The sequence below is a fragment of the Onychostruthus taczanowskii genome, unplaced genomic scaffold (assembly GCF_017590055.1).
Source record: "Onychostruthus taczanowskii isolate IOZ18803 unplaced genomic scaffold, ASM1759005v1 scaffold1, whole genome shotgun sequence".
NCBI classification, from domain to species: domain Eukaryota; kingdom Metazoa; phylum Chordata; class Aves; order Passeriformes; family Passeridae; genus Onychostruthus; species Onychostruthus taczanowskii.
This window is the reverse complement of record NW_024496525.1, coordinates 4,393,685-4,419,787: the sequence shown is the minus strand read 5'-3', so window position 1 is coordinate 4,419,787 and position 26,103 is coordinate 4,393,685. Positions and strand designations below refer to the sequence as shown.

The 26,103-nt window shown below is 40.6% G+C and overlaps 1 protein-coding gene across 1 annotated transcript in view; it reads left to right on the top strand.

Moving 5' to 3' along the window:
* SPTBN5 (spectrin beta, non-erythrocytic 5) overlaps nucleotides 1-22,117 on the top strand; it is a 90,939-nt gene extending 68,822 nt beyond the window's left edge. The window contains exons 46-67 of the mRNA XM_041397006.1: nucleotides 287-459; nucleotides 1,516-1,606; nucleotides 2,220-2,366; nucleotides 3,510-3,647; nucleotides 4,382-4,638; nucleotides 4,789-4,975; nucleotides 7,366-7,578; nucleotides 7,970-8,166; nucleotides 8,753-8,957; nucleotides 9,663-9,857; nucleotides 10,985-11,140; nucleotides 11,622-11,839; nucleotides 13,467-13,656; nucleotides 14,459-14,635; nucleotides 15,567-15,671; nucleotides 16,654-17,280; nucleotides 18,246-18,317; nucleotides 19,869-19,955; nucleotides 20,361-20,452; nucleotides 20,622-20,707; nucleotides 21,189-21,324; nucleotides 21,907-22,117. Coding sequence (XP_041252940.1) covers nucleotides 287-459; nucleotides 1,516-1,606; nucleotides 2,220-2,366; nucleotides 3,510-3,647; nucleotides 4,382-4,638; nucleotides 4,789-4,975; nucleotides 7,366-7,578; nucleotides 7,970-8,166; nucleotides 8,753-8,957; nucleotides 9,663-9,857; nucleotides 10,985-11,140; nucleotides 11,622-11,839; nucleotides 13,467-13,656; nucleotides 14,459-14,635; nucleotides 15,567-15,671; nucleotides 16,654-17,280; nucleotides 18,246-18,317; nucleotides 19,869-19,955; nucleotides 20,361-20,452; nucleotides 20,622-20,707; nucleotides 21,189-21,324; nucleotides 21,907-22,081 — 3,924 coding nt within the window. The 3' untranslated portion in view covers nucleotides 22,082-22,117. The remainder of the gene's footprint in view (nucleotides 1-286; nucleotides 460-1,515; nucleotides 1,607-2,219; nucleotides 2,367-3,509; nucleotides 3,648-4,381; nucleotides 4,639-4,788; nucleotides 4,976-7,365; nucleotides 7,579-7,969; nucleotides 8,167-8,752; nucleotides 8,958-9,662; nucleotides 9,858-10,984; nucleotides 11,141-11,621; nucleotides 11,840-13,466; nucleotides 13,657-14,458; nucleotides 14,636-15,566; nucleotides 15,672-16,653; nucleotides 17,281-18,245; nucleotides 18,318-19,868; nucleotides 19,956-20,360; nucleotides 20,453-20,621; nucleotides 20,708-21,188; nucleotides 21,325-21,906) is intronic.
* Nucleotides 22,118-26,103: the final 3,986 nt, after the last annotated feature.

The window sequence follows — 26,103 nt, the reverse complement described above, 5'->3', positions numbered from 1 at the left end:
GGGGCTGATTCTTTTTAATTCTTCAGAAGTTATCTGTTCAAAGCAGCACAACAATATGCATGAGAAGCTAAGCATCCTGCACTGAAATAATGGCCTCAGACCTTGCATGGAACATTATTTAGGTCCCAAGTGTCAGATCAATGCCAATCAATTCCAAAGAACAATAAATTTTCTTGACAGCTAGTTTGCAAATGTGAGCTAAATGCCATTTACCTTCTGGATTATCAGTGTTTTGGATGGAAAAACTCTGACTGAAAGCAGCTTCCCTTTGTTGACTTCTATCCAGGACTCAGTGTCTAGTGTGGAGAGCCTGCAGCGGAAACACACACAGTTTGAAAAAGCCCTGGAAGCTCAGATGGAGAAAATCAATGAGATGGCTTCGTTTGCTCAGCAGCTAACGCAGAACAAGCATTATGACTCAGAAAATATCAGTAGCAGATGCCAGGCTGTTCTGAGGAGGTGAAGTCAGATCCTACCTATGTCAGCCACCAATCTCTTCTGCAATGAGACCCTCCTCCTGTGATCATTACCTTTAAATTATTTAAGAGAACTATATGCTGGTTTGCATTTGTTCAGCTTCATGCTTTTGACGGGGGTCTTCCCAAATTGGCTGTATTTCATTAGTAGGCTTCCAAAATGCAACTAAGTGGAGGGGAAGCAGGATTCAGAAAAAAGGCAGTTTCTCTTTAATTCTGTATTCTGGCCTGGCCTTAGGGACAGTGCTGCAAACAAAAGGCCTGCCATGCCATTAAATGCTTCATTATCATTAAATACCATCAAGAAAGGTCATTTCCTAGACAACTGCTTTTCTCTGCTCTAATGGGGTTGATCTTTAAGCCCCACTCAAATTATCCATTAGGGCATTTGCAAATTTTCTGATCAGATCTTGCCCTCTCATGTGAATTACTTTATTGCTACTAGCAATTTGCATATTGTTCATCTTAAAGAAGCACTGAAGTAAAAGCAGTTGTATTCGCTGCTGTGGTAGATGAAAAGAGATACATAAAAGTTATGAAAAGAGACTGGAGGTCTCTTTTGATTCAAGTGAACATACTGATTTGTTAATGTTGTCTAATTTGATATGATTTATTAATATCTCACATCTGCATTAACATGAATAAAGTACTGCAGGTCAAAAAATTGGAAAAAAGAATTAAAGGATGGTGTAGCTTTAGTTTATCCATGACAAACACCATCACATTTTCAGGATTTCCACATAAGAAACATGCTGAGTTTATGTTCTCTTGAAAGGCAATAATGGTGATTTCTAGAGTCAGATACCATATACGCAGAACTTGTGGGTAGTTTAAACATATCTGTCAGCTCACAATATTTCCTACAGTGTCCTGGGCATCTTCTCTGACAGCCCAGATCAAGGGAATCTGCATATCATGGACATTTCCCTCCTAGGGAATGGAGGATTTGATCATGTGTGTTTTAGAGGTGAAATTTGAAAACCCTTATCTCTCTAATTCACTCTGTGACTTTTACCTCGCACATCTGTCTTCATCTCAGAAAACAGAGACTGCTGGAGAATGCTGCTGCTCGCAGACATTTGCTAGAGGAATCAAGGCTTCTACAGAAGTTCCTGAAGAATTCTTTTGAGGTACAATTACACAGGATTGATAATATTCTGGTTTCTTAAAACATGCTGTGCTGCATAGATCTGAATGCTCAGACAGATTTACTGTGAGGAAATCAAGGAACTGAGGACAAGGATGAAAAGTTATTTTTTTCTTCTTCCCTCTCATTTAGTGTAGTAAATGAAAGATCTACTGTACATTGGACAACAGCAAAATGCAGAAGAAATAAATGCATTTAAAGGGAATGTGCTGCCATTAAAAAAAAAAAAAAAAAAAAAAGAAGAAAAAAATTGGTTCTTTTTTGGTGAGATACTAACAATGGGTTAGAAATAGGGTGATCAGTGTCTATGCTCCCCCATGCACACATGTGCCCATGCATTTTCTCACTGCATGGGGGCTATCTGATGGAGACAGCTCTCTTTCCAGGCAACAGTGCTCATAAACAAACATATAGGGGTGACTTCATGAAGGGCAGGAGAAGCTATGGGAAGCAGAACCTCAGAAGGACAATTGATTTCAGTCCCCACTTACCATTCCCTGTTTTATACATATAAGAGGAGAGCCTGGCAGGCTGGAGCTGAAGAAACTGAAGAAACACTGAATGTTTTGTTTACTTCTGTTCTTCCGTCCCCACAGGTGGCTGCCTGGATTAACGAGAAGAATAGCATTGCCCAGGATGATAGCTGGAAGGATCCAAGCAATCTGCAGACCAAACTGCAGAGGCACCAGGCTTTCCAAGCAGAGATCATGGCCAATAGAAATCGTTTGGACTCCATCAAATCAGTGAGAGAAGCAGGGTTTTGGGCAAGGGGGGTAACTGGCATGAAAGACTCTGCAGACAGTGCGAGTTACAGTGATCTCAACCAAGGGAGGGGGAGTCGCTGTCCTCTCACTGGTATTGTCCATGTTGTCTCTGAGTATACTGAGAAGCTCATTCTTTTAGTCCACCAAGAATTTTCTGTGTCCTTCTCTGTCTTCACTCTCTCACTGTCTAGTGTGAGCTTGCTATGCATGCTCACTCTGCATGCAATGGAAACAGATGGGGGCCTGCAATAAAAGACTCAATCCACTGACTTTAGGGACATCTCTCTGGGTGAATGCCACTTTAGAGGTATCCTTGTTTATTTCCAGCAGAGAACCTCTCTGATTGGAAGTACAGCCTTAACAAGACATATAAGATGTATCCAACAAAAAGGACAGAGTTTTCAAGTGCTTCCTCTGCAGAAACACGTTAGTAGGCAAGATATGAAGGAAGCCTGACAAGACTTGTCAGATATTTGGCAGAAGCTGTGATCAGATGATAAGTTTGGAAGGACAGACTGTAACATGTTTATTAATTTTATTTTCAGCACAGTGCTTACTAGATATATTTTGCAATAGATTACTATATTAAAGGTAGATTGCCCCCTCCAGATTCACCCACACCTTAGAAAGACCGCCCATTTTCTTTTTTTCCCTTTTTCTTTCTTTCTTTTCTTTTCCTTTCCTTTCTTTTTCAATCCCCCCATTTGCAGACACAACAAGAGGGGGCTAAAGGGTGGAGTTACAATTCTCAGTAAAACGATCTGTTTTTAAATACTTGTTTGCACAATCTCTTTCACATTATTTCATGATGCCCTGCCTTCTTCATTGGGAATAGTCCTAGCAGTTGCTCGTTAGAACACCTACTGACCTGGTATAGCACCTTTCACTTGCTGTACCTCTTGCTTCCCTTGCTATGCAGTTTCTGCCCTAATTTCAATAAGCCTTTTGTCTTTATTAGGTTTTTCTCTGTCTCTGCAATCCTTCCATCTATTATATCAGGAGGTGAAGGGTGCAGCCAGCCCTTTACATAAGTGCTGGTAGACTTTGATTATGAAGGCAAAAATTATATATTCTGATGCATTCAGCAAAGGAAGAATATGTTGCCTGTTTCTTCTGATATAGGAAGGGGAGAAGATGCTCCATGAAAGGCACTATGCCCCAGAAGCCATTCAGTCCAGACTACAAGAAATGGAAGAGCTATGGGAGGAGCTGCTAGCAAGTTGCCAGGATAAATGGACCAAACTGCAGGATGCTTACAAGGTAATGCCAGTGGTTACAGGGATGCCAGTGGCTGGATCTTGGTGTCTTTTCCAGAGATAGCACAGCTTCCTTTCTACATGTCTCATCTACAAGTGTGTCACTTGATACAATCCAGTCTGATTTCTCAAGACCATTACGGCAAAGAATCTACTAAGTGTGGACTGACTGAATGGAATTGGCAGGATAATTGGAGGGAAGAGAATTTGTAGGCTAGGCTGCATTCTGCTTTCTGCTGCTTGTTTAGATCCAGATTCCAGAGAGGGTTTCTGAGGAAAAATATGTTTGACTCATATGTGTCAACTCTGCATCTGTCTCAAGGGCATCTTTTCTTGAGCACATTGGGAAAGAAACCTACAGCTGCTTTGCATTCTTCTAGCTCCAGGCACATGAATTTTTATGACTGTCACTTATGCTTGCTTGGGCTATCAGAAAATCTGTGGTTATAAAACAGAGCTCTCCCCTTAAATGTTTTTTTTTAAGATGCTATGTCCATGATCTGCATTTGTGCAACACAAGTAAGAGAGGCTACTGATGTTTAATGCATATGTTCTTGTCTTCACCATGACTGAATTAACTTCTTCATTTGCACCACCATTGTGTATGGGAAAAGTTCACTGAGCAGTGGGAAGGTGCTCCATGTTTGTGTGCAATCTTTACTGAAAGTGACTGAGATTTTTACATCACATTATCTGTCCTAAAGGTTTAAATTATTTTTTCTTCATGCTTGTTCTCAGGGTCTTCATTTTCAGCGAAATGTAGAGGACACAGAGAAATGGTTGGAAGGTGTGGAAAATGACCTGAAAGCACCATACAATGACAATGATCTGGTGGTTTTGAACAGTCATCTGAAGAAACAAGAGGAACTGGAGGAAGACATTGCTGCCCATAGGGACCGGCTGCAAGAGCTTGTGGTCACAGCTCAGCAGTTCCAGAAGGAGAAACATTTCCTTGCTGATGAGCTAGAAGAGAAAGTGGATGAACTGGTGCAGAGGTGTGTGAGTGCCTGGCCTGTCTTCTGCCAGCTTTTTTCCTCTCTGAATATTCATTTTTCTTTCCTTCTCTACACTATTCTGAAATGAATGTTTTGCATTCATTCCTTATCAATCTGTAGTCCTGACTGGATTATCTTTAAAACCTACAGATACAAAAGGCTACATGATCCTCTGCAGGAGAGGCGGGGAAGTCTGGAGGCCAGCAGACTTCAGTACCAGTTCTTCCGAGATGTTGATGAGGAGTTGGCTTGGGTTCGTGAGAAGCTCCCCATGGCTTCCTCCAAGGATTATGGCCAATCCCTGGTAACCATTCAGAGTCTGCAAGAAAAGCACCAGGTAGTGTCATGTGACAACCATTCACAGTCTTTAGAGTCAAACAGAGAACGCTGAACTCAATTTGTCTCCAGCAAACTTCATCTGCTGTGCTTTGGCTAACAGGAGTCAGGATGCCAGGAATCACTTTTATCCTTTTCTTTTTCAAGGATATGTCCATGACTTCGCAAAATGGAGGATGTCATCCTGCTTACCATTGCAGTGGTCAAGTACCACACCACAGGCCTTCTGTGGACATGCTGGCTCTTTCTGTGAACTGAGTTCAAACCCTGGCGTTTTCAATACAAAATAGATTTGACAAACTTGTGCATATTTTCATAGGTTCTTTGGTCCTAAAAAAATGCTTTCAAACTCAGTACATCCATGCTCAGATGTCTCAGAATGAGCGCCCAGGAAAACATTTTTCCCCAGTTTTTTCTGCTCTGATGGAAGGGAGTTAACAGGGAATTATTGTAGCTAGCTGACCTTCATTCCAGTGGAAGCTTTTAAGACAGCTGCTGAAATATTTCACAAGGTTCAGATGGGCCATCAGAGAGAAAGCAGTGCCTGGAATACTGTAATCTCAAATACCAATGAATACCATCCTGATAGTTCTTTAATAAGGAGCACTGACTCATTACAAACACAAGGTGGAAGAAGAAAATATTCCTGCTAAGATTTTCCAGGAGCTATTGGTATTTGATATTAATATTAGCATATGACGTCCCATTTAAGTGCCATGTCAATGCCTTTTGGAGAAATCTGTACAAGCTGCATTAGGATTGGGAAAGACAGGAGATCCTATAAATTGCCAATGTGTGTGATACACACAGTCAAGAAAGAGAGAAAGCCCAAGCATCTGGTGCTATCATTGTGAAACAGTAAGAACGAAAAGCTTGTTTCATCATGATTAATAGCATAAATGTTGTTTTGTGTGCAATTACTCCTAAAATTTATGAGCTCATTGGCATGGTAAGAAAGTAATTAAGTTCACAGAAGAAAAGAATGTTGAGCTAAATTAATCTGAGAAAATATATTAAATAACTGAAGGAACAGTGGAGATACTGCTTTAGGCTATGATTATTTTTTGTTAATTGGCTGTCTCAAATTTTTTCAACTAACTGTGAGAGTGGGAGATATATGCCATAAAATTAGTGAATAATAAAATTCTCTGACATTTTACTTACTATTCTTCTGGAAACAAGATTAAAATATAAGTTTTTAACTCTCAACGTGTTATTAGCTACAACATCTGCACTTTCTTTTTTGATGTTGGTTTATAAGCAAGCAAATGTCAGAATTAACATAACAGTCAAGAATTGAATATAGTGTTAGTTCCAGCCCTATTGTTTGTCCTAATGAGCCAGATTTGTAAATTCAGTCCTTGGTTTGTTACCACAAAAGAGATTGTGAGTGAACTGTATTAACCTTCTTCCTAAGGAAGAAAAAAAAAGCCGCCTTGCTAAACAGCATTTACACACAAATATATTATGCCTTCAAACAGCTGCTTGGCTTGGAACACATATGGTGTTGCTTTTCAACAACATCTTGAAATCAATAGGGGGAAGTTAAAGGCAAGATTAGAATCAGAGCTTTTTCCAGCCAAGTTTGACACTTGGGTTGAAAAAGCAGCTCCTCTCCTCATAGAGGGCATCTCTTCTACATTAACAGAGCACTGCAGTCTAACTCTGAACCTGCTTATTCATAGCTGTGAAATTAAACAGAACAATGGTCAAATTGTGGGGCTTGTTTGTGCTCAGGGTGCTCAGGCACAGTCAGCCAAAGACTGCATGTATGCTCACAGGAAAATCACAGCATGGGCCTTGCCTACTCAGAGGACAGCATATGGAGGGATGCACACAGTTTTAAAATCTACCAGTCTGCAAAAATTAATTTCAAGTAAAGCTCTTGAGAATTGGTTGGAGGTGATTTTCTTCTTTCCTTGTCCTGTTGGGTGCCTGGCACTCATGTACCTGCAGTCTTTACAATGGCTGCTATGCAAAAATGCATCTTCTACAAAAGCATTGGCAAGTGATAAGTAATAATATGCAGGAAAATTGGTCATTCTTCTCTAGACATGTTTTAATTCAAGAAATGCCATATGATGGAATGTAACTTGGTATATTTCAGTGGAATCTACAAATAAGAGGTTCGTCATTAGAACCTTTTCCCTCTAGACTCTGAGGTAGATAAACATCAAAGTTCAAACTTCATGGCTAAATTTTATTTCTATGATCACTCCTTCACCCCAAAAAAAGTCCTCCACTCCACTTCAAGCATGCACTCAGACTTTGTACCTCTGGCCCACCTTTGTGAATGGAAAGCAAATTTATAAAGGAATTGCATGACGACATTTTATGGCATAAAATTTCATAACTTCAATTTTCTATCATTTTACACTTTACTCTTTCCAGAACCTGGAGAATGAGATAAACAGTCGAGATGCTTTGACCAAAGCAGTGATCAATACAGGACAGAAACTGGTAAGAGGAGGCCACTCAGCCTCTCGCAAGATTATAGAGCATCTGAAGGAGCTTGAGACATCTGTAGAAACCTTGAAGGCAGAGGCTCAAGAGAGGAGACAGAGGCTTATGCAGTCCTATGAGGCCCATCTCTTCCTAAATGAGGTAACGAACCCTACCTAAATCTCTCCTGAGATATTTATTTTGGCCTTTCTTTTCTTAAAACAACTGACATCTATATTGTTGAATGGATGTAAGTGCTGAAAAAGGAGCAGAATTCACACTGCCCTGATTTTTCATATCTGGTAAATAAGGATACAGTGGAGAAACCACAGTTATGTCCCCAACAAATGGCAGTGAGTAACATGTAACTGCAATTACTGGATTCTGAGTAGACATTTTTTTGGAACATGCTAGTGTCTGCTAGATTGCATTAGAGGAACACATCTAAGGTGCTCTCTGTTTTCACTGATGTGTCAGTGCGCCACTGCTCTCAGTTTTCTTTGTCTTTACCTACATCAAGCTGTGCTAAGGCTCATCCCTATATTTTATACAGCTGCTGGAGGTGGAGGCATGGCTGGCAGAGAGGAGTTTCATTCTGGAGACCTCTGATTATGGGAAGAATGAAGAATCCACACAAGTTTTACTTCGTAAACTTGAAGCTACCAAACTGGACATGGATAGTTTCAGGTTGAGGATCGAGAAAGTACAGGAGACAGGAGCCAGCTTAATAAACAAAGACAGTCCAGAGAGGTAGGAATGTAAAAACAGGTTTCTCCTCCAGGTCTGACAGAAATGCCTAGAGAAGGCAAATAAAGAAAAGTTCAACTGTGTTTGATGGCTCATTCAGAAATAAGATTTCAGGGATCATCCATCCCTCCATCATCATCATCATCACACACACTGAGCTCCCCAAAACCTTGATGATTGTTTTAATATTTTCATGAGATATTTTTTTTTAACAACAGACCAATTAATGCAGATCAGCTTCTTTGTCCATTGTCTACTGCCAGGAACTTTAATCTAGTTCTAATTTACCACAAATGTTCAAAAAACACTGTGCATGGGAAAGGAAATGAACATTCCTGACAGTTCACTGTTTTTCATTGAAAGTTTGTTTTTATATCTGGAGAGAGGATGGAAAAAGAGCAGCCATTTTTATGATTTACTTTAATTTCCTGAGCTTGCTGGCTTTAATGGCACAGCATAACTCATTCCATGATGTTATCTGGTTTATTCTGTGTTTTAAAGGTGTTGCAAATTAAACCTGTCAGAAAAAAAACAGTGTTTAAAAAGAACAATAATAAAAGACATACTTTCTGCTTCTTATTCTTTGCAGTTCAGTAATACTTTCAAAGCTCCAGGGGATCCTAGCAGACTATCAGTCTCTCCTACAGAAGTCTGACACCCAGAGAAAACGCCTACAGGAACAATTCCAGCTCTATCAGTTTGAAAGAGAATTCCAGCTGGTAGATGCATGGCTTTCCAGTAAACTGTCTGTAGCAGAGTCCGATGACTATGGGCAGGACTTAGATGATGTAGAGGTAAAAGAAAATAAAAACTATTGCATGTATTGTGTGGTAAAGCAGGTATATATTTGCTACAATTTGTATGTAGCTGCTGACAGTGAAGCATGTTACAATGACCAAAACTAAGCAGAGCTCTTATCTCTACAGCAAGAACTCAGACTGGCTTCTGTCTGCTTTGACAGGCTTGCTGAGGTAGCATCCTCCCAAAGAAAATTAGATGTACCAGAAAGTTAGCTTTTCTTGGAATAAGGCGAGGTTGGCACACTCCATTGCTTGTCCAACTTATCATTTGACAGGACCTAAAAGATTCAACTATGGTCAAAAGCACTGGGCTGCAGCGCTCATATCTCTTGCTGCTGATTTCAAGGATAAATTTCTCCTTGGGGCACATAGTGCAGAGAGGTATAATTAGTAGTGTCCACTCCTCCTAGGAACTGCTGCATATGTAAACAAGTTCTGTTTATTAGCTTTTGATCTGAGCAACTTCTGCTTGTCAGCATGTGGTTAATTTTTCTCTGTGATGAAGAATGTTCAATGAGTGAGACAACAGATGCCTTCTTGTGACTCCAGATCATTTGGATTTATCAAACAATTTGCACTTGTAGATTGCAATGTATAGCTTGTGTGTTATACAGAACAGAGAAAGTGATTCCTTCTGCCTCTCTCATGGAGGTAGGCAGAAATTCTTTATCTAAATTTGTGTCCCCATTTATTCTGCAGGTGCTGGAGAAAAAGTTTAAAGATTTTGTAAATGAGATGAAACCTCTGGGACATTCCAAAGTTGTCTCCTTAAATGAGTTAGCATCTAAACTGGATAAGGAAGGCCACAGCAAGATGGATGTTATCCAGAAGAGAACTAAGCAAACCAATGAAATGTGGGAGAAACTATGCAATGCCATTGAGATAAGGACAGAGGTAGGAAATGCATGAAAAACCGAGGCACTGATTTCCTTGCAGCCTCCCATGCCCTTTCTTTGCCAAACCAGTGCATTGCTCATGTTGAAACACAAGGTTTACAGGAGCAATGAGTACATTTTGTTCAATTTTTTCTAGATTAATTTCCCTTTATAGCCACTGCTTACCCTGCTGTTCCTGGCAAGGCTAATACTTGAAAGATGCTTATCAGCTCCGGGTAATTGTTTTCCTTAATTCACTGCTAACTCCAGTTTCTGAAAAACAAAGCCAGTCCAACAGTTTACCACGCTAAGAGGAGTCTGGCTCTGCCACTTATCAGTCTCTTTATGGAACTACTTATGCAACAGATCAAAACATGATCAAAATTCTCCAGGATTTTTGCTAGGTTAATGTCTTGAAATCAAAGAAGGCATATGGAAGAGAATGTGATGGAGGACACAGAGCCAACCCCCTACCTTTAGGCAGCAGTTGGGTGTTAAATCTGCTCACTCCCTCTCAGGAAACTGCAGTCACAGATATGTATGGAAAAGCAGAGGTGACACACAGAACTCAACATTTTTGTTTGTTTTGAGGAGAATATAAAACATCAGATGTGCTCAATCCTTTTTTTCACTACTATTGCCTGACCTGTTGCTTATGAGGTAGCTCTAGACCATATTTTCTGTTAGCAGAAATAAATGCATGACAATTGTTACTGTAGAGTTTGACTATAAACTAGTATTAGAATATTTTTTTAATCCTCTCATTTCAGAAAAGCATTATTTTTGCTCAATTCCTTATATTTTCACTCTTTGCAGTGTGGACTTTATTCCAAGAAGTATTTCAACACAACCTCTGTGGTGCAGAGAGCTACTTTTTGAGGGCAATTCATGCTCTCCATTTTGATCATTCTTATGCAGGGATAAATTGCTCTTTAGAGACATCTATTTCTTTCCATTGTCCAACAGAACTTGGTTAATTAGGTTGACACCTCACTTTCAGGTGACTTACTGGGGAAGATGTTTCATTCCCTCTCAAAATCCCCAGTGATTTTGTACTGCATTATGACATATTAGGCTTACCTTTTTTTTGTGTTGTAGACACAAAATGCTGTAGAGTATTACCATTGAATTATTTTGTTATTCCAGAACCTAAGAGCAGCCCATCAAGTTCACCAGTATGACCATGATGTGGATGAAGTAAAGGGCTGGATGCAGGAGAAAGAGGCAGTGGTGGATATAGAAGATTATGGTTATGATCTTCCAGGTGTACAGACACTTCTCAGCCATCTTGAGGGAGTAGAGGTAAGAGGATCTGTGATGAAGCAGTAGCAGAAAAGCACAGATGGAAAAAAAAAGGTGACTGATTCTTGACTGATGCCTCTTAAGGGCCTTACAAGACAAATTTATTGCACCCTTAATTATTCTTTGTGCCTCAGAGAAGAGGGCCTTTTCCTCCTGTTTTTAACATTGGGATATTATATTAATTATGCTTTTGCTTTGAAGGATGAACTTCTCTTCTAAAAACTGTTATTATAATTGCAAAGGTGTCAGCTGAACCATAGGAAACTTCAGCTCCACATTTACCAAAATAATCTGTCTCATGTCTAAAGAAGTTTCTTTTATGTTTGATGATGAACAAGGCATTAAAGGAAAACTGAGAAGCATTCATATTTCCAGCCTCTGTACAGCCAGAGGGTAGAAAATATATTCATCATCGTTAAATCCACTTTTGATAGAACTGAGTAGTGACTTGGTCTTACAATCCATTCTGTCTCCATTGCAGAGAGATCTAGGAGTGATCATGAAAGAGCTGGAACGAATTCGAGGAGACGCTTGGCACCTCAGCCGCACATACCCTCAAGTTAAGGAAAACATCATGGAGAGACTCACAGATGTGGATGAGTGCTGGGAAAACCTGGACAAAAAGTTTCTGGAGAGGAAGGCAAGACTGAACCAGGCAGAACAAGTCCAGCTCTACTTCAATGACTGCAGGGAGCTGATGTAAGTATTGGCCCCTTGAGTTTGGCCGTGGGCCTTATTTCTTTCCCATACAGGATTTTCTAAATTATAGTTGTTAGTTGTTTGATTCCTGCCCCAGGTGCTCTGCAGCTTGCTTTCAAATCTCTTTGAACAATAATCCATGGCATCTCCTTCACAGAATTTATCAGATATCAGAGGTGACCATGATGCCTCAGTACAATGTGCATGACAGACACTTTTTTTTAGACTAATTCCTAGACAGTCCTTAAACAGTCCCCGGGACTGTTATCCATCCTGTGAATAAATTTTGTAGTTTCACAATTTCAATTGAAAATACTGTTGATTCTGTAGGAAGGTAGGGTTAGATAGTGAAGTAATTGGTACACCTGCATAGACATGAGTGCCCCTTTTTCTCAAAGCAGCTACATTCAAGATAATCTCCTAGAATAAGTAATGGAAAAGTTCACCTATAACAGGAGTAGAAATACAAAGACAGTGGAATGGTTACCACTGACTATTGGACATTTACTATGCTAAGGGATAGATCCTGAGCTCAGGTAAATAATGAGTAAGTTTGTGCAAATTGAGAGTTACAGAGTAGAAAATGTTTCTTAAAAAGTATCTATCAATATGCTTCTTTCCATGAGTGCTTTGTGCACATGAAGTACTTTCTTGTGTGGTCCTTTACAATGTATAAAAATACTGCTAAACTGTGTAGTCTAGGCAATTGCACTTGGTTCTTTCTGAGGATTTGAACGCACAATGCTTTGGTGCAGATCTACATCTTTATTTTTAATGGGCTATGTATGGAAACAGCACTGGGAATATTATAAATCCCCCAGATGTTTGAGTAAACCTTCACCAAAGTATTTGCATACTGCTATAGTTTAACCCCCCCAGTCAGCAGCTAAGAACTTCCACACCAAGCCACTCACTCCCCCAGGTTCCCAGTGGGATGGGGAGGAGAATCCAAAATTAAAAACAAGCAAACAAACAAAAAAACCAACACATTTGTTGAGATAAGAACACTCCAGTAACTGGGAAAACAAAAAAAAAAAAAAAAAAAAAAAAAAAAAAAAAAAAAAGGAAAATATAATAATACTAATGATGAATTTATTTTTCTTTTTTAAGAAAAGGAAAGTAACCAGAAACTATTGATGCACAATACAATTGCTCACCACCCACTCACCAGTACCCAGCCTGTCCCTAAGCAGCCATTGGTCCCTCCTGGCCAGCTCCCCCAGTTTACATACTGGGTATGATGTCCTATGGGATGGAGTATCCCTTTGGCCCGTTCAGGTCAGCTGTCCTGGCTCTGTTTCTCCCTGCCTGGCTGTTTGTGCACCTCCTCACTGGAAAAGCCTGGGGAACTGAGAAGTCCCTGGCTTAGGGTAAGCACTACTCAGCAACAGCCAAAACAACAGTGTGCTGTCAACATTATTCTCATACTGAATCCAAAACTCAACACTGTATCAGTTACTAAGAATAGAATTAACTCTATCCCATGCAAAATCAGGACAATATTAATATCTTTTGTGAACAAATAAAAGTCTGTATACATGTATCCCCAGCCATGGGATGTGTGCATTCCCAAATGTCCAGCAGACTCAGATTCCTTCCCTTTTTACCCTTTGTCCCTGTTCTGTAGGGCCTGGGCCAACGAGATGCATGCTCTGGTGATATCTGAGGAGCTGGCAAACGATGTCCTGGGAGCGGAGCTGCTCATCAAGCGCCACGAGGAGTACAAGCGCGAGATAGAGAAGCAGTGGCTGAAATATGAAGAAATGCAGCGGGCAGGAGGTGACCTGATGAAGAAGGGACATTTCATGTCTGAAGAGGTGTGTTGAAGAGTTAAATATTTCACAAACAAGAGTGAACAAAGAGATGAAACAGACAGGAAGTGCAGCTTTGTCTCTCAGAATGGAAGGGCTAAATGGGACAATCAGTTCTTTACTATTAAAAGTTACATTTTTTATGTGACACACAGAGAAAGAAAACTCATTTTAAAGTTCTTGTGCTACATTACAATGCAATTGCTTTGCATTGCTGATGTCCCTGAGCTCACCGGAAGAGACGTAATTCTTCAGAAATGTCCAAAGGGGCAAGAATGTCAAAATTTCTGTGATTCTATTATCTGTGCATCTTTAGACTTTGCCCAAAACACTGTCTGTAGATCCAGAGATCACACCATTGAAAACATCTTCAGAATTTATGCAAGATCACATTACTTCTGTTGTAGAAAGAACAAGAAAACTTCCATAACTGAAGTCTCTCCATTATTGCCTTGCCATAAATGCATGTATTTGTTGAACCTCCTGGTTCTCACTAGTTTCATAGCACAAGATGCCTGGATATAAAGTTTCATCTTGGGAAATCATATGGCAGAATATTTGTCATAACAGTATGTGGAATGTGCCTAAAGTTGTATTATCTAGCCACACAACTTACATGCTAAATTAATTCAAGTAGAAAAAAAAGAGGACTTGGACATCTTTTCTAAATTATGCTAACACCACAAAATTATCTAGAGATCATCTTCTAAATCATGAAGGCAGATTACTGACTGCCAGATAGTTGACTGTCATGTGAAAGTCTGATTGGATTTTTCAACTCCTGGCATTACAAATATTCTTTTTCTAGATTGAAGAAAAACTGTTAGAGCTGTCTGAGCTGATGAAGAAGGTTAAGGAGAGCTGGGACATGAGGAAAGTGCTATATGAAGAAAACTGGGAGATCCAATTGCTCCGCAGAGAGCTTGAACAAGCAGAAGCGTGGCTGGCTGCCAAGGAGAGCTTTCTTTCAGACCCATCCTATGGGGTGAGTAACAACCCTGCAGCACTACTGAGCACTCTGTCCTCTTAGCATTTGCAGAGGCTGGCTCACGGACCAGCTCAGGCCTCAAATTAATCACAGTCTCAACAGCAATGCACCCTTGAGATTAGAAAGGGCAGGAGCTCTGTCCTCTTGCAGAAGTGAGCCCAGGACAGTTGCTGCATTTGACATGGTGATGGGCTCCTGGAAGTGGTGGCTTCCAGCAGGTGGTAGAAGTCTTGGAAGAATTCCAGATCATTTTTTCAAATAACTTGCAGAAGATTCAACCTTCCTTGTATTGCTTGAATCCCTGTTTCAAAAGGAAAAAGGGTTTATCCTCATCTTGTAGGGGAAAAAAGGGGGCTTTTCCCACCTTGTTCTTCCCATTAAGTGGCAGAATGTTTTACACAGGCACTTTTATAGCTAGCTTGTAAATTTATTTTTAAATGCCAGCATCCATATTTTTGTTTTGCTGGGGTTTTTTTTCTCAATGTTGACCGTCTTCTGATAATTTATAAGATTGGAAAACAAAGCCATGAACTTGGGTGTCAGAAAGAGGACATGAAAGAAGTCTCAGATGCATTTGTTGTAGGGCAGAAACAAACTCTGTGTCTGGCACAAGCCAGAATCCAAGTACTCAATCTGCACATAAACAGTTATAGCTGGGAGCCATGGTACTGCACGGCCTTGCAGAAAAGGGAAGGCTGGTATTTCAGCCCTTTTTCTCCTGCAGAGCAAACAGACTGCAAGATACAGACCTTTTTTTAAAATGTAAATTCAGATTTTTTTCATACACAAATGAAAAAGTTCAGACATCCAGTTACAAAATTTTCAGAACCCTCACTTGGCTAAATAGAATCAATCTGAAAATCTTAGGTATAATCTCTTCTGATAGACTTGATTTTGGACTTCTGTATGTGGCAATTTTTCCATTCAGGATTCAGTGTCTGAAGTAGAGGAATTATTGAAGAAACATCATGATTTTGAGAAGATGCTTGCAGCACAGGAAGAGAAATTTGCTCAGCTCAGCAGGAAAACTAAGGTGAGCAGTAGAAGGCTGATGAGCTGTGCATGAAACAAGATGATGTGGGTCATTGATTGCTTGAATGTCACTCTGTGTAAGAGATGGGGTAAATGAGAAACCAAAGCTGAAATATTTCAGACATAGCAAGACCTATATGTGGAGCAAAAGAGACCAACTGGCTTGAAAAAGCTGTAGGGGAGAAGTGGAAATTTTCTTCTGCCAGGACCAGCAAACAGGGTGTGAGAAACAGGATGAGCTCTTGCTACACAGATGGAGAGATTTTGCTTCACTCAGGATTTCAGGGAGCTGGAGCCACCTGAAAGTGACAGGATAGCAAAGGGCTGAAAATAAATGGAGACCAATGCACAGATAGGCCTTTTTCCTTCTAGCTTAAGATTTTTACAAAGGATTGTGTTAAATATCAAAGATATTCAGTGAGTCTCTCAGATTCTCTTTCATTGTAGGGGAGGTTTTTAAAATTATTTCTCTGAAATAACCAGAAAAACATAGTGGTTGTGTTTGACTTTAGGCTGAAAATTAATCTGTCTTTTGTTCAGTGACTTGCAAATTGGCTAAGTGAAGGGACAAAGGCCCCTCCCTCTGAAATTTTCCACAAGAACAGCCCTGGATACTCAGTGTTCTTACAGAAAACTTAAAGAAGCAGTGACACAAGAGAAAGAGCACAGTTTCTCCTTAGCTTATTTTAAAAAAAAAAAATATCAGCCTCCAGAGAACTTAGTAAGGGCAGAATTCACCATATTTGAGATTAACTGCCACTAGTATTCATGATTTGGACAACAAAATAATGTCTAGCACATGGCAATTAGATTCAGATCTAACTCTAAAAATGCCAGTGGAAGTACAGACCTTAAGATTCAGTGCCAGGAGACAGTTTATTTGGAAAACTGTTCCTGCTTAAAATAAAATTAAAAAATCTTAGGTAAGTATTCATGAATGCATGAAGGTGATTTTAAAAAAAATTAATACTGCTGTCCTACAGAGAGAGATGAATCTTCTGAAACAAGTGGACACAGAAGAGAGTGAGCAGAAGGATAAAGGCAAAGTTGTTCGGGTTCCATCTCTGAGAAGAAAACCATCTGACAAAAGGAATGCACCACCAAAAGTGACAGAGACAAAGAGCACCACGCCGCTGCCACCTCTGCCTGCACACAGCGTGTCCTGGAGGGTCCCACTTGAAACTATTTTCTCCCCCATTGAAAAATCTCCAACAAGGTTCCAAGAATTCACTTCCTCAGAAGTCCCTGAAGTGCAGAGCAGCAACAAAACAGAAATGAAAGCTAAGGGAAGGCTTGGTGAGATTATCACTCCAGCTACACCAAAGGCGGTGGGCCCACAGGCTGCGTCTTTGGAAGGTCCCAGTTCTTTAGGCTCTCCTTTATCTCCTACTCCTATAAGCCAGCAACACAGCAGCAATTTGTCAGAATTACAAGCCACAGACCACATGTCTCCTCAGGAAAAAGGTTCCATAGGCTCTCCTTTCTCCAGCCTGCACACCAAACCAACAGCAACACCAGCCGGCGTTGAGCCTGGACAAAGGTCGCTAGATAACTCACCTAACTTCCTGCTGTCTAGCTCCTCTTGGGAGAGATTTAAGAATACGTCTTTGGTAAGTCCCAGGAATTTCTGGTTCTCTCCTCACAAAACCAGTACCCGTGCTAGTTAAAGTAAGGCAATAAGAGGAAGTTCTGTCTGAAAGTCACAAGAGCACCATACAGTGGCATTCTGGTGGATACACTCCTGGATTCAAGCAAGAAGCATTTTATATGTCTTTGCAATTCAAACACCTTCCACAAACACAGTTGACTTAAGCAACTATGTGCAGCTTAAAATTATTTTAAATTTAGTAAGCTTTATAACCTATGTCTTAACAACTATATTGGTTCTGTCTTTCTTTTCCTGAACTAGAGGCAATTCCTGCTGCTGAATACTCAGCAGAGCACTTAAAAACAGATGGTGTCTCACAAAGAGGATGATTTACCTACAGCCTCTGAGTGAGGTGGCAGTGCTTAGTGTCCCCTCTGTTCAGAAGTCAGAGAGAGGCAGGACTTCATGGCACACTTGTCAAAGAGCTGACCAGGTGCAACACTAGAACCAACAACTCCTGTTTGCTCACCCTGGCAGGAAATTCACTCTTAACTCATTGCAGATAAAATTGTTTCCTTTTCCTTCTCTACTTTTGAGAGGAGCACGCTTGTCACCTACCCAAGTGTACCAGCACAACACTATACATTGGTGTAACTCAGTAATTGTGGAGGTGGTATGAAAAACTGGAACAATTTAAGTTGTAGAATGCATGCAATAATATAAAAATAATATTAGTTAATTAACACACTAAGAGAAAATTCCATAAGTAAATTGGTTGAGAAGGATTTGAATTCTCTTCATTTAGGTGGTCTATCAAAAATACAATTGCAACCTAGTGAGGATTTCCAGCTGTGCTGTCAATGTAAAGGCTAGAGGAACCAGAGATCAGTTTCTTTGCATGGACTTTATCTAAAAAATACCTCAGAAATTTAACATAGGCCTAAGGGCCATTTTAAAGTTAAGTAGCAATGTTCTTGTATGTCTCAGGTTTCTGCAAGTCTCCAGAACATGGAGGGTTTCCTAGAGAAGAGAGACCAGCTCCTTCCACGAAGACAACAGGTAGAAATAAATACCATCACTCCTGGTTATTTCATTGCTCCTTGAGTTATAGTCCAGATCTGCTCTGACTTCTTCAGGATAAGCTCCTGCTGAAGAGGAGCTCAGTAGTGTGGGTTTGCTTCAGCTATCCCTAAAATGCATGAGAAAGTGTCCACTGGCTTGGACAGTACTTGATCTCTCAGAGAAAGAGACAATGGAATTTTTGCCTGTCATGGGAATCACACAGAACAGGATCTGTCTACAGTTAATGAATTTATAAATCAGAGTCTAGACTGTAGGAACATGTTAATTACAGTTTCCTAATAATAAACAATATAGCAACTGTTTCAATATTTCAACTGAATTAGGGGGAAAAAACCCAAATGAAACAACCCAAAAAAGAAACATCCCACAACAACAAAAAAACCCCACCATACCACAAAAAATGCTAAAGCTTTATGATCCTGTAACAGCTTGTGATAGTTTGTCAGCAGTGGAAGCCCTCAGTCTCATGCTCCCAATATTTGTAATTTCTAACTGTGCCAGAACAGAATTAAGGTTCTGCTTATCTTTGAAGAACTGGTCTGTTAAATACAGGTTTGCATGAAACTGAAATCTGAATGCTTATCCTGGGAAATAATATCGCTTCAAAGCGGTAGCCTAATGATCATGACAGGCCAGGAAATTTTCTACTATTCACCACCAATCTACAGACATCCATTCTTGCTGAGTGTTTGCACATAAACAAGTTGTCTCTGATTATTTGTCCCATAGAATATTTCCTCTGAAATTTTTAACCTGAAAGACCTCTTTCAAAAGGTGAATCTGGTATGGACTCCATCTTCTGGAAGAGAAATTTAGTTTTTCTTCACTTCTGGGCACACAGAATTTAGTGTTCAGAGATACTGAACTTCCATACCACCCAACAAGAAAAGCTCTGACTTAGCCTTCCTCAGACCTGTTTCCTTCCTTTTCTCTGAATGACCAAATTGTCAGCTTTATCAACTGGCACAACAAAATATGAATATAAGTTAAGGATCCTTTATCAAGAAGAGTCTCGTGGCACTAGGCTAAGTTTCTGTGGTACATAGTTGGGCTTGGAAACAGCTGCTACTTTTGCACATTGCTCAGTAGCATTCCACTGGGGTTAGTTTAGTAAATGAAGAAGAATTCAGCAGCCACATTAGATAGTAACACTTGATAAAATTAGCCTGTGACCAGCAGGCAGGGGCTGGTGTTCCAGCAAGGGAAAAAAGTGGAGTTTTAGTGGCTAAAAATTAGACAGAACTTTGATTATCCACCTTCAGCAATGTTGCTGACCACATGGTGTAGAGCCTGCTTGAACCAGATTAGGTCATTGTTCAGTTTTGATTCATAGAGATCCTTTCTTGAATCACTCACATAGAAACCATAGCAGGTCCTGTTTTTCTAAGAGATAACAATGACTGAACTTCTGTGATCATAATATCAACAGATCCTGGCTCCCTGTGGAAGCTGCATGTGAAAGATTTCACTACTCCTATAAAATATATACTTCACAACTGAATTTTATTATCTTTTATATTCATGTAGCCACAGTCAAGGTCGTGGAAATCCTTCTATGTAAAACTTGATGGATTAAAGCTTGATTTCTACAATGATGACAAAGAAGCAACTAAGGTAATTTAATTTTTTAATCTTACTAGCAAACTTTGTGTCTACATATGTAAAAATGAATTTTAAAATGTCACCTTTGGTTTGGGGCTGGGGTGATCTGTTCCTTTTCAAATGTGAGCTGAGTGAAAATTCAGCAATTATTCAACTGATACAACTGAAAACAGACTGATAAGCTTACAGAAATTTTCAAAGGTACTTCTTTTAAGGCATATCTTATTCAAGTATTGCCTTCAAGATATAATGCAATTGTCCATGGTTCCTCTGTGGTTCGCCCTGTTCAGTGATCCTAGAATTAAAAGTTAGAAGCATAAAGAGATGGGTGTGTAGTCTGCCTGCAGGTTGGCATGGAATTGAATCCTAGCAGAAAGGACATAGAAGAAATTTTGTTTTAATTTTATCCCTCTTCAGAACATATCCACAGTCCTGTCCCTCAGCATTTCTGGAGCCAGATGTGAGAGGCTGGTGAATTACACCAGGAAGGAGAACGCCTTCATGCTGCGGTGAGTCTTACGGAGAAAGGCACAAATAAAATCCTGTGCAGCTCCCTGCCCACAGACACCCAAGGCTGTATGTTGTTAGGAGGCATAACTGGAGTGTCTCACACTCACAAGCACAGAAGATATAAGGCAAAACTGACTAGAATTCACCTTTCCCTATCCTTATTTACAGGCTGAGAGATGGGGCAGAGTATTTCCTTGCAGCACCTTCTCAGACACTGATGGAGGACTGGCTGCAATCACTACAGAATAATATAGGTATGTTCTCATTTCCTTCAAGAATGAGCTGTGCTTTTAGCACGTGATGGTAAGAGAAAGAGAAGAGGAGAGAATGACAAGATGTCCTTAGTTTGGAGCATTTTGAGCCATCCTTTTTGTCTCTGTTAGAAAGCAATACACAAGTCACCTGCTACCTGTGACGTAGTGACCTGGCAGGGCAGTGTCCAGGGTGACCTGCAAAGCAGTTTTTCAGTTGTACTGTGGCCAGCATCAGGTTATTCTCTGCTATGGGTGTGGTATTTGTCCTTTTATTAAGGAGCGGCTTTGGATCTTGATCAACAGCTTTTCTTCTGAATCTAGATCTCTTCTGGACATCTCTCTAATAGTGGTTTACTGGGAAGGAAGCCATAGCATAATTATAACTATGATGGTCAGAGAAAATTGTTATGGACCCAGACGTGGCAAACTCTACCTCTAATGTTACTTTTTGTTTGGTTGTTGGTTTTTTTTTACTCTGTAGGACATGGTAACAGATCCCATTCTACAGTGATGGCGCAAACTTTCATTTCAAACACAGAGACCTCCCAGAAAAGAGTGTGGGATTTTCCAGACAGGGACTCTGCTGAAAGACTAAGCAGCAAAAGCTCACTCCTGAGGTATGGGCTCTGTGCTGCAAAGCAGAACAGATGTCATTGCTGTTGGTGCTTGGGTAGCAGCCACCTACAAAGAGTCTGCCCTGAGGTCAAACAGTCCTGCTCCTCTGTCACCAATGTCACAAAAATAATTCGGCCAGCAGGAGCAAGGCAATGATTGCCCCCCTGTACCTGGCACTGGTGAGGCAACGCCTTGAGTACTTTGCTCAGTTCTGGACTGCTCACTTCAGGAAAGCTGGAGCGTGTCCAGAGGAGAGCAATGAAGCTGGAGAAGGGTGTGCAGAACACGTCCTACCAGGAGAGGCTGAGGGAGTGGGGTTGTTGAGACTGGGGGAAGGAGGCTCAGAGGAGACACAGGCAAGGAGAAGACAGCTACAGCCAAATTCAGAAACCTGGCCTGTTTAAATAATTTTTCTTGCATTGGGAGTCTGTACAAACCTTACAGGCTGTGATGTGAAATCCTAGTCCCACAGCTGGGCAGACTTTTGTTGCTAAGCTAGGCATTTAATGAGTCCTTACATACACAGAGAGACTTAAACTCCTCTAGATTATACCTGATTTTCTGATGATGCAATTTGTTTGTAGGAGAACACCTTCCTTCAAAATCAAACCAGAGAGAGAGTCTGCAGAATTTTCCAGAGATTTTAAGGAAGATGGACCTACAGTGACACAAGCCACAATCACTACCCTAAGCCTAGAACAAAGTGGAAATAAAACAAAACGGCTTCCCTCTCTACTAAAAGCAGGAAGAGAAAAATGACATTTGCCTCAATGAACTCCAGACAATTATAACTTAACTCAGCCCTCTTGAAATGTAGTAATATATTTTAAATTAATCATTTCCCTCTTAACTTTTAAAAGTATGTATTTAATCTCATAAAATCTTTAAATATAATTAATCAGGATTGCATCTGGTATACCTTTGTGTGTACAATGACTTTGTCATTTGCCATTATTACCCAGTGTTATCTACTCCAAGGTATTAAATCCAAGGGCAGGGGGACCTTTAAGCCAGACTGCTCACATGAAATGATTCTGTGAGACAGGAATGGGGAGCAGTGAGCAGAGCATGAGTGCATCTGTGAGTTAACCACAGCCATGTGCAAGTAGATTTGCAGATACCAACAGAATAGATTTACGAGGCTTGGGTGGTCTGTGCAGCCAAAGATAATGTTATATACTTCCTACAGCACTTTGTGGTCTCCACAATCTTTTTTACAACACATTAACCAACCATTCTCTATTTGCCAATCCTTTCTGGATGAAGCTACCAGGGAAAAAAAAGTCCTGCAGTGTTACTCATTTTTAATGGAAACTGAAACTTAAATAAGGCATGAACAATCAGTGTTTCAGTGTAAAAGGAGAAGAAAAGTGAGATAGCAAGAAGGAATTCTAGTCCCCAGACAGGAAGCTTCACATGCTAAGGTATAGTGTGATCATAGGGAAGAATATCTATATTTTCCCCCTACCTATCTGTTTCTGAGCCAAAGAAAATTTACCTAGCATGAAGCTGGAGAGAAATGGCATTTTTTTTCCCCCAGGACAGTGTAGGGCTGGCAGCTCTTCCCTGACAGGTGGAAGCCAAAACTTCAAGTCCTTAACTCCTCTCACAAGGACTTCAGCCTTCATCCCTTTTTACACAGACTGAAGCATCACTCTTGCTCTCTGCTTGCAATCCTCTCCTCTGCACTGACTACTTCTCCAGTGGTAGGGGAGGGGAGCACTTTACACTGAGTTTATGTAAATACTTTATGGGCACATGCAACATCTAGAACTTAAATTTTTTTTCTGTCTGATTCAGATCAGTCACAGGCATCCAATAGGTGAACTAATAATTTCATTTTTTTGGCTAGTCCATCGCTCTCTGTTTACCCCAGCTGGAGCTGCTGCCTGTCACGAAACACAAAAACCCAGCACATCAAAGTAAGTAATGGGAAACTGATGCATTTCATTATTGTTGACCATTTTTAACTGATTAAAAACAAAACAAAAAAAAACCAAAAAAAAACAACAACAAAAAAAAAAAAAAAAAAAAAAAAAAAAAAAAAAAAAAAAAAAAACAAAAAACAAAAAACCATCAGCTTCAGTATTTTAAACTTACCATTTAATTGAACAAAGATCTGCCTTAGCTGTGGCTCAGTACAGCTGTCTCCCCGCCTTTTGCCAGTCCACTGAAGAGGGTATTACCCCAGGAGATAAATTTTATTCCAGGTTCTCCATACCTTTGTAAGCCAGCAGATCTTCTCCCAGATTTCTTCCATTCAATCTCGAGACAACTGAAAGCCCTGTGAAGTTCTCAGCAAGCATTTAGCATAAGTAGAGCTCATACACCTGGAAAAGCCTTGTTTTGTGTTTAAGTGCATAAAGACTTTCATGGGCCTGGTGCTCTTTTGCAATATTTTATTTTTAATTAATATATTATTAAACAGTTACAAGACACAAGCAAGTGATTTCTATGAAGAGTAGGTAATAGTCATAAGAACAGTCTCATTTCTTTTGTGTTTGGCAGCAGATAGCAAGCTCTGTATTTTTGGGGGTTTTCCAGCAAAATGTTCATCAGAGAGCAGAGATCTGGAGTGCATTTCAGATAAGGTTTTTGGCAGGCATGCATCCATCTTCAGTGGTTAAGCAAACACAACACCAGATCAGCAAGGCCTGGTTTATAAGTATGGCATGTGCCTTTTTTTGGTGAGATGCAGAGAGAGGCAGATTTCTCCTGGAAGTGCCTGCTTTGGTTTGCATGCACTCTGTTCAGTCACAGCACAACGTGTGGTACTAGGCCAGGCAAGAATGGGGCCAAGGAAAAAAACAAAACCATAGCCTCTGAGGAACAACCACACAAAATTTCAGAGGCTCTCAGACTCCCTGTTTTCCCTACAGGGAACAAGGACCAGTCCTGATCAGCCTTATGAAATTACACCTTGTATTTCTGTGGTCTGGGGGCAGTGCAAATCAGCATGCTCAGAACCCGAGCTCAGGAGTGCTTTGAGGGAGAACCTGTGCCAGCCACCACTTCCCACAGACTGCACAGAACAGACTGTGCAAGGGGTAGGTCCCTCCAGCTGCAGAGCTCTCCAGCAGCCTCTGTCCTCACAAATGCCCTCCAGGTCCTCCTACTACACCATCAAGCCAGCAACACACTCCTTCAATGTCACAGAATCGTTTGGGTTGGACCATCCAGTCCAACTGTTAACTCAGCACTGCTCTGTCCACCACTAAATTGTGTTCCCATATGCCACGCCCACATCATGTTATAAAAAGTAAAAAGCAACCAAAATGAAACCAAAAGGCTCTCTGACGGGCAGTGATACAGCCCTCACATAATTTCAGGCTCTGAAATGCAAAAATATATTTGAAAAAGCTATTATAACTTAAGGCTACAGAGGCACCACAGGGGGCACCAAGGAAATGAAGGGGCACAGGCCTGGCTGTGCCTCTGGCTGCAAGATTAGACAGCAGTTCCCAACCTGATTTTAAGTGTTGGCAAAACCTCTGGACAGTTCTCCCAGCAGAGTCACACCTGTCCACACCCACAGCTCCCTCTCTCCCACCCTCCCTTTGCAACAGGATTTAACAATCCCTCAGAACAGTAATTCCCCACCAGCTGGGGGTTACCTCAAAACCTTGTGGTTTTGTGGCTCCTTCACATTTTACTGGGCCTTTCTCACTATATCAGCAGCACTATGAATGCACCAAACATGCTCCAATTATTAGTCTGTGGAGCATTTTGAAAGACCCAATTTTGTCAGTGTGGCTGAGCTGCCTTGCTGCTGGGCACGTGCTGCCAGGGTTCACAAGGGTTACATGTTGTTCTCTGTAGCTCATGGACACAACAGCAATACCTTTTTGCTGCAGCAGAGCTTTCTAGGACCAGCCAGAGGAGCATAGAAATGCTGCACACCCCGTGCACATGTGTGCACAGAGCCATGTGGGCTTGTGTGTGCCACACAGTGCTGGGCCACGACATGCTGCTCTCCTGTGCAAAGGTAACAGATCCAGCTGGATCAACTCCCAACTCAAAATGGCTCTTTATGTTTTGTCTTGCAGCCAGTATCTGATTAGTTCTTAACTTCTCACGATCTGAATCCCGAGGTAAGGTTGCATTCCAGCTGTTAAGACTCCTCAGTTCTGGATGGTGTTCAGCAAGTAAACACTGTACAAGAAGCATTGCTGAGCCTCAGCCATTGCCATTGCAGCAGAAGCAGCATTTAGTAGATTCAGGCTTCGGGCAATCAAGTATTTTGTAAATGTTTTCTCTTTGAACTTCAATATTGTCTGTGTATACCAAAAAGACAGACCCCCTCTTTCTCGTTCTTTGTTTGATTTTCGATTTCAATACAACTAATTGTAGATCTCAAGTAAATTTCCAACACAAGAAATATGTAAGATTTTCCTTAGAAGTCCTGATGAATATGTGTTTGGAAAAAATAATCCAGAAGCAGATCCAAATCCTTCAGTGTAAAGAAGTCTGCAAACTTCTCCAACTTCTGTGAAGCTCTGTTTTATATTGCTTAGCATCCCTCCCTATGATCTTTTTAAACTAGTGGAGGGCTATAAAGATGTTCCAAGCTTCTAGCTCAAGGCAAAGTCTCTCACTGCATTCCAAAGCAAATGAAAACCAGGTGTCATTTTCCAAATATTTTCCACCAGCATGGAAGAACATGTGTGTCCTATTTTTTAAATTTGTGCTCTATTTTATGTAGCACCTATTAAAAATACTTTGCCTGTGATGTTAGAGGTAGAAGACTATAAAGGGAAAAATCTTCTGCGTGTGCAAATGCA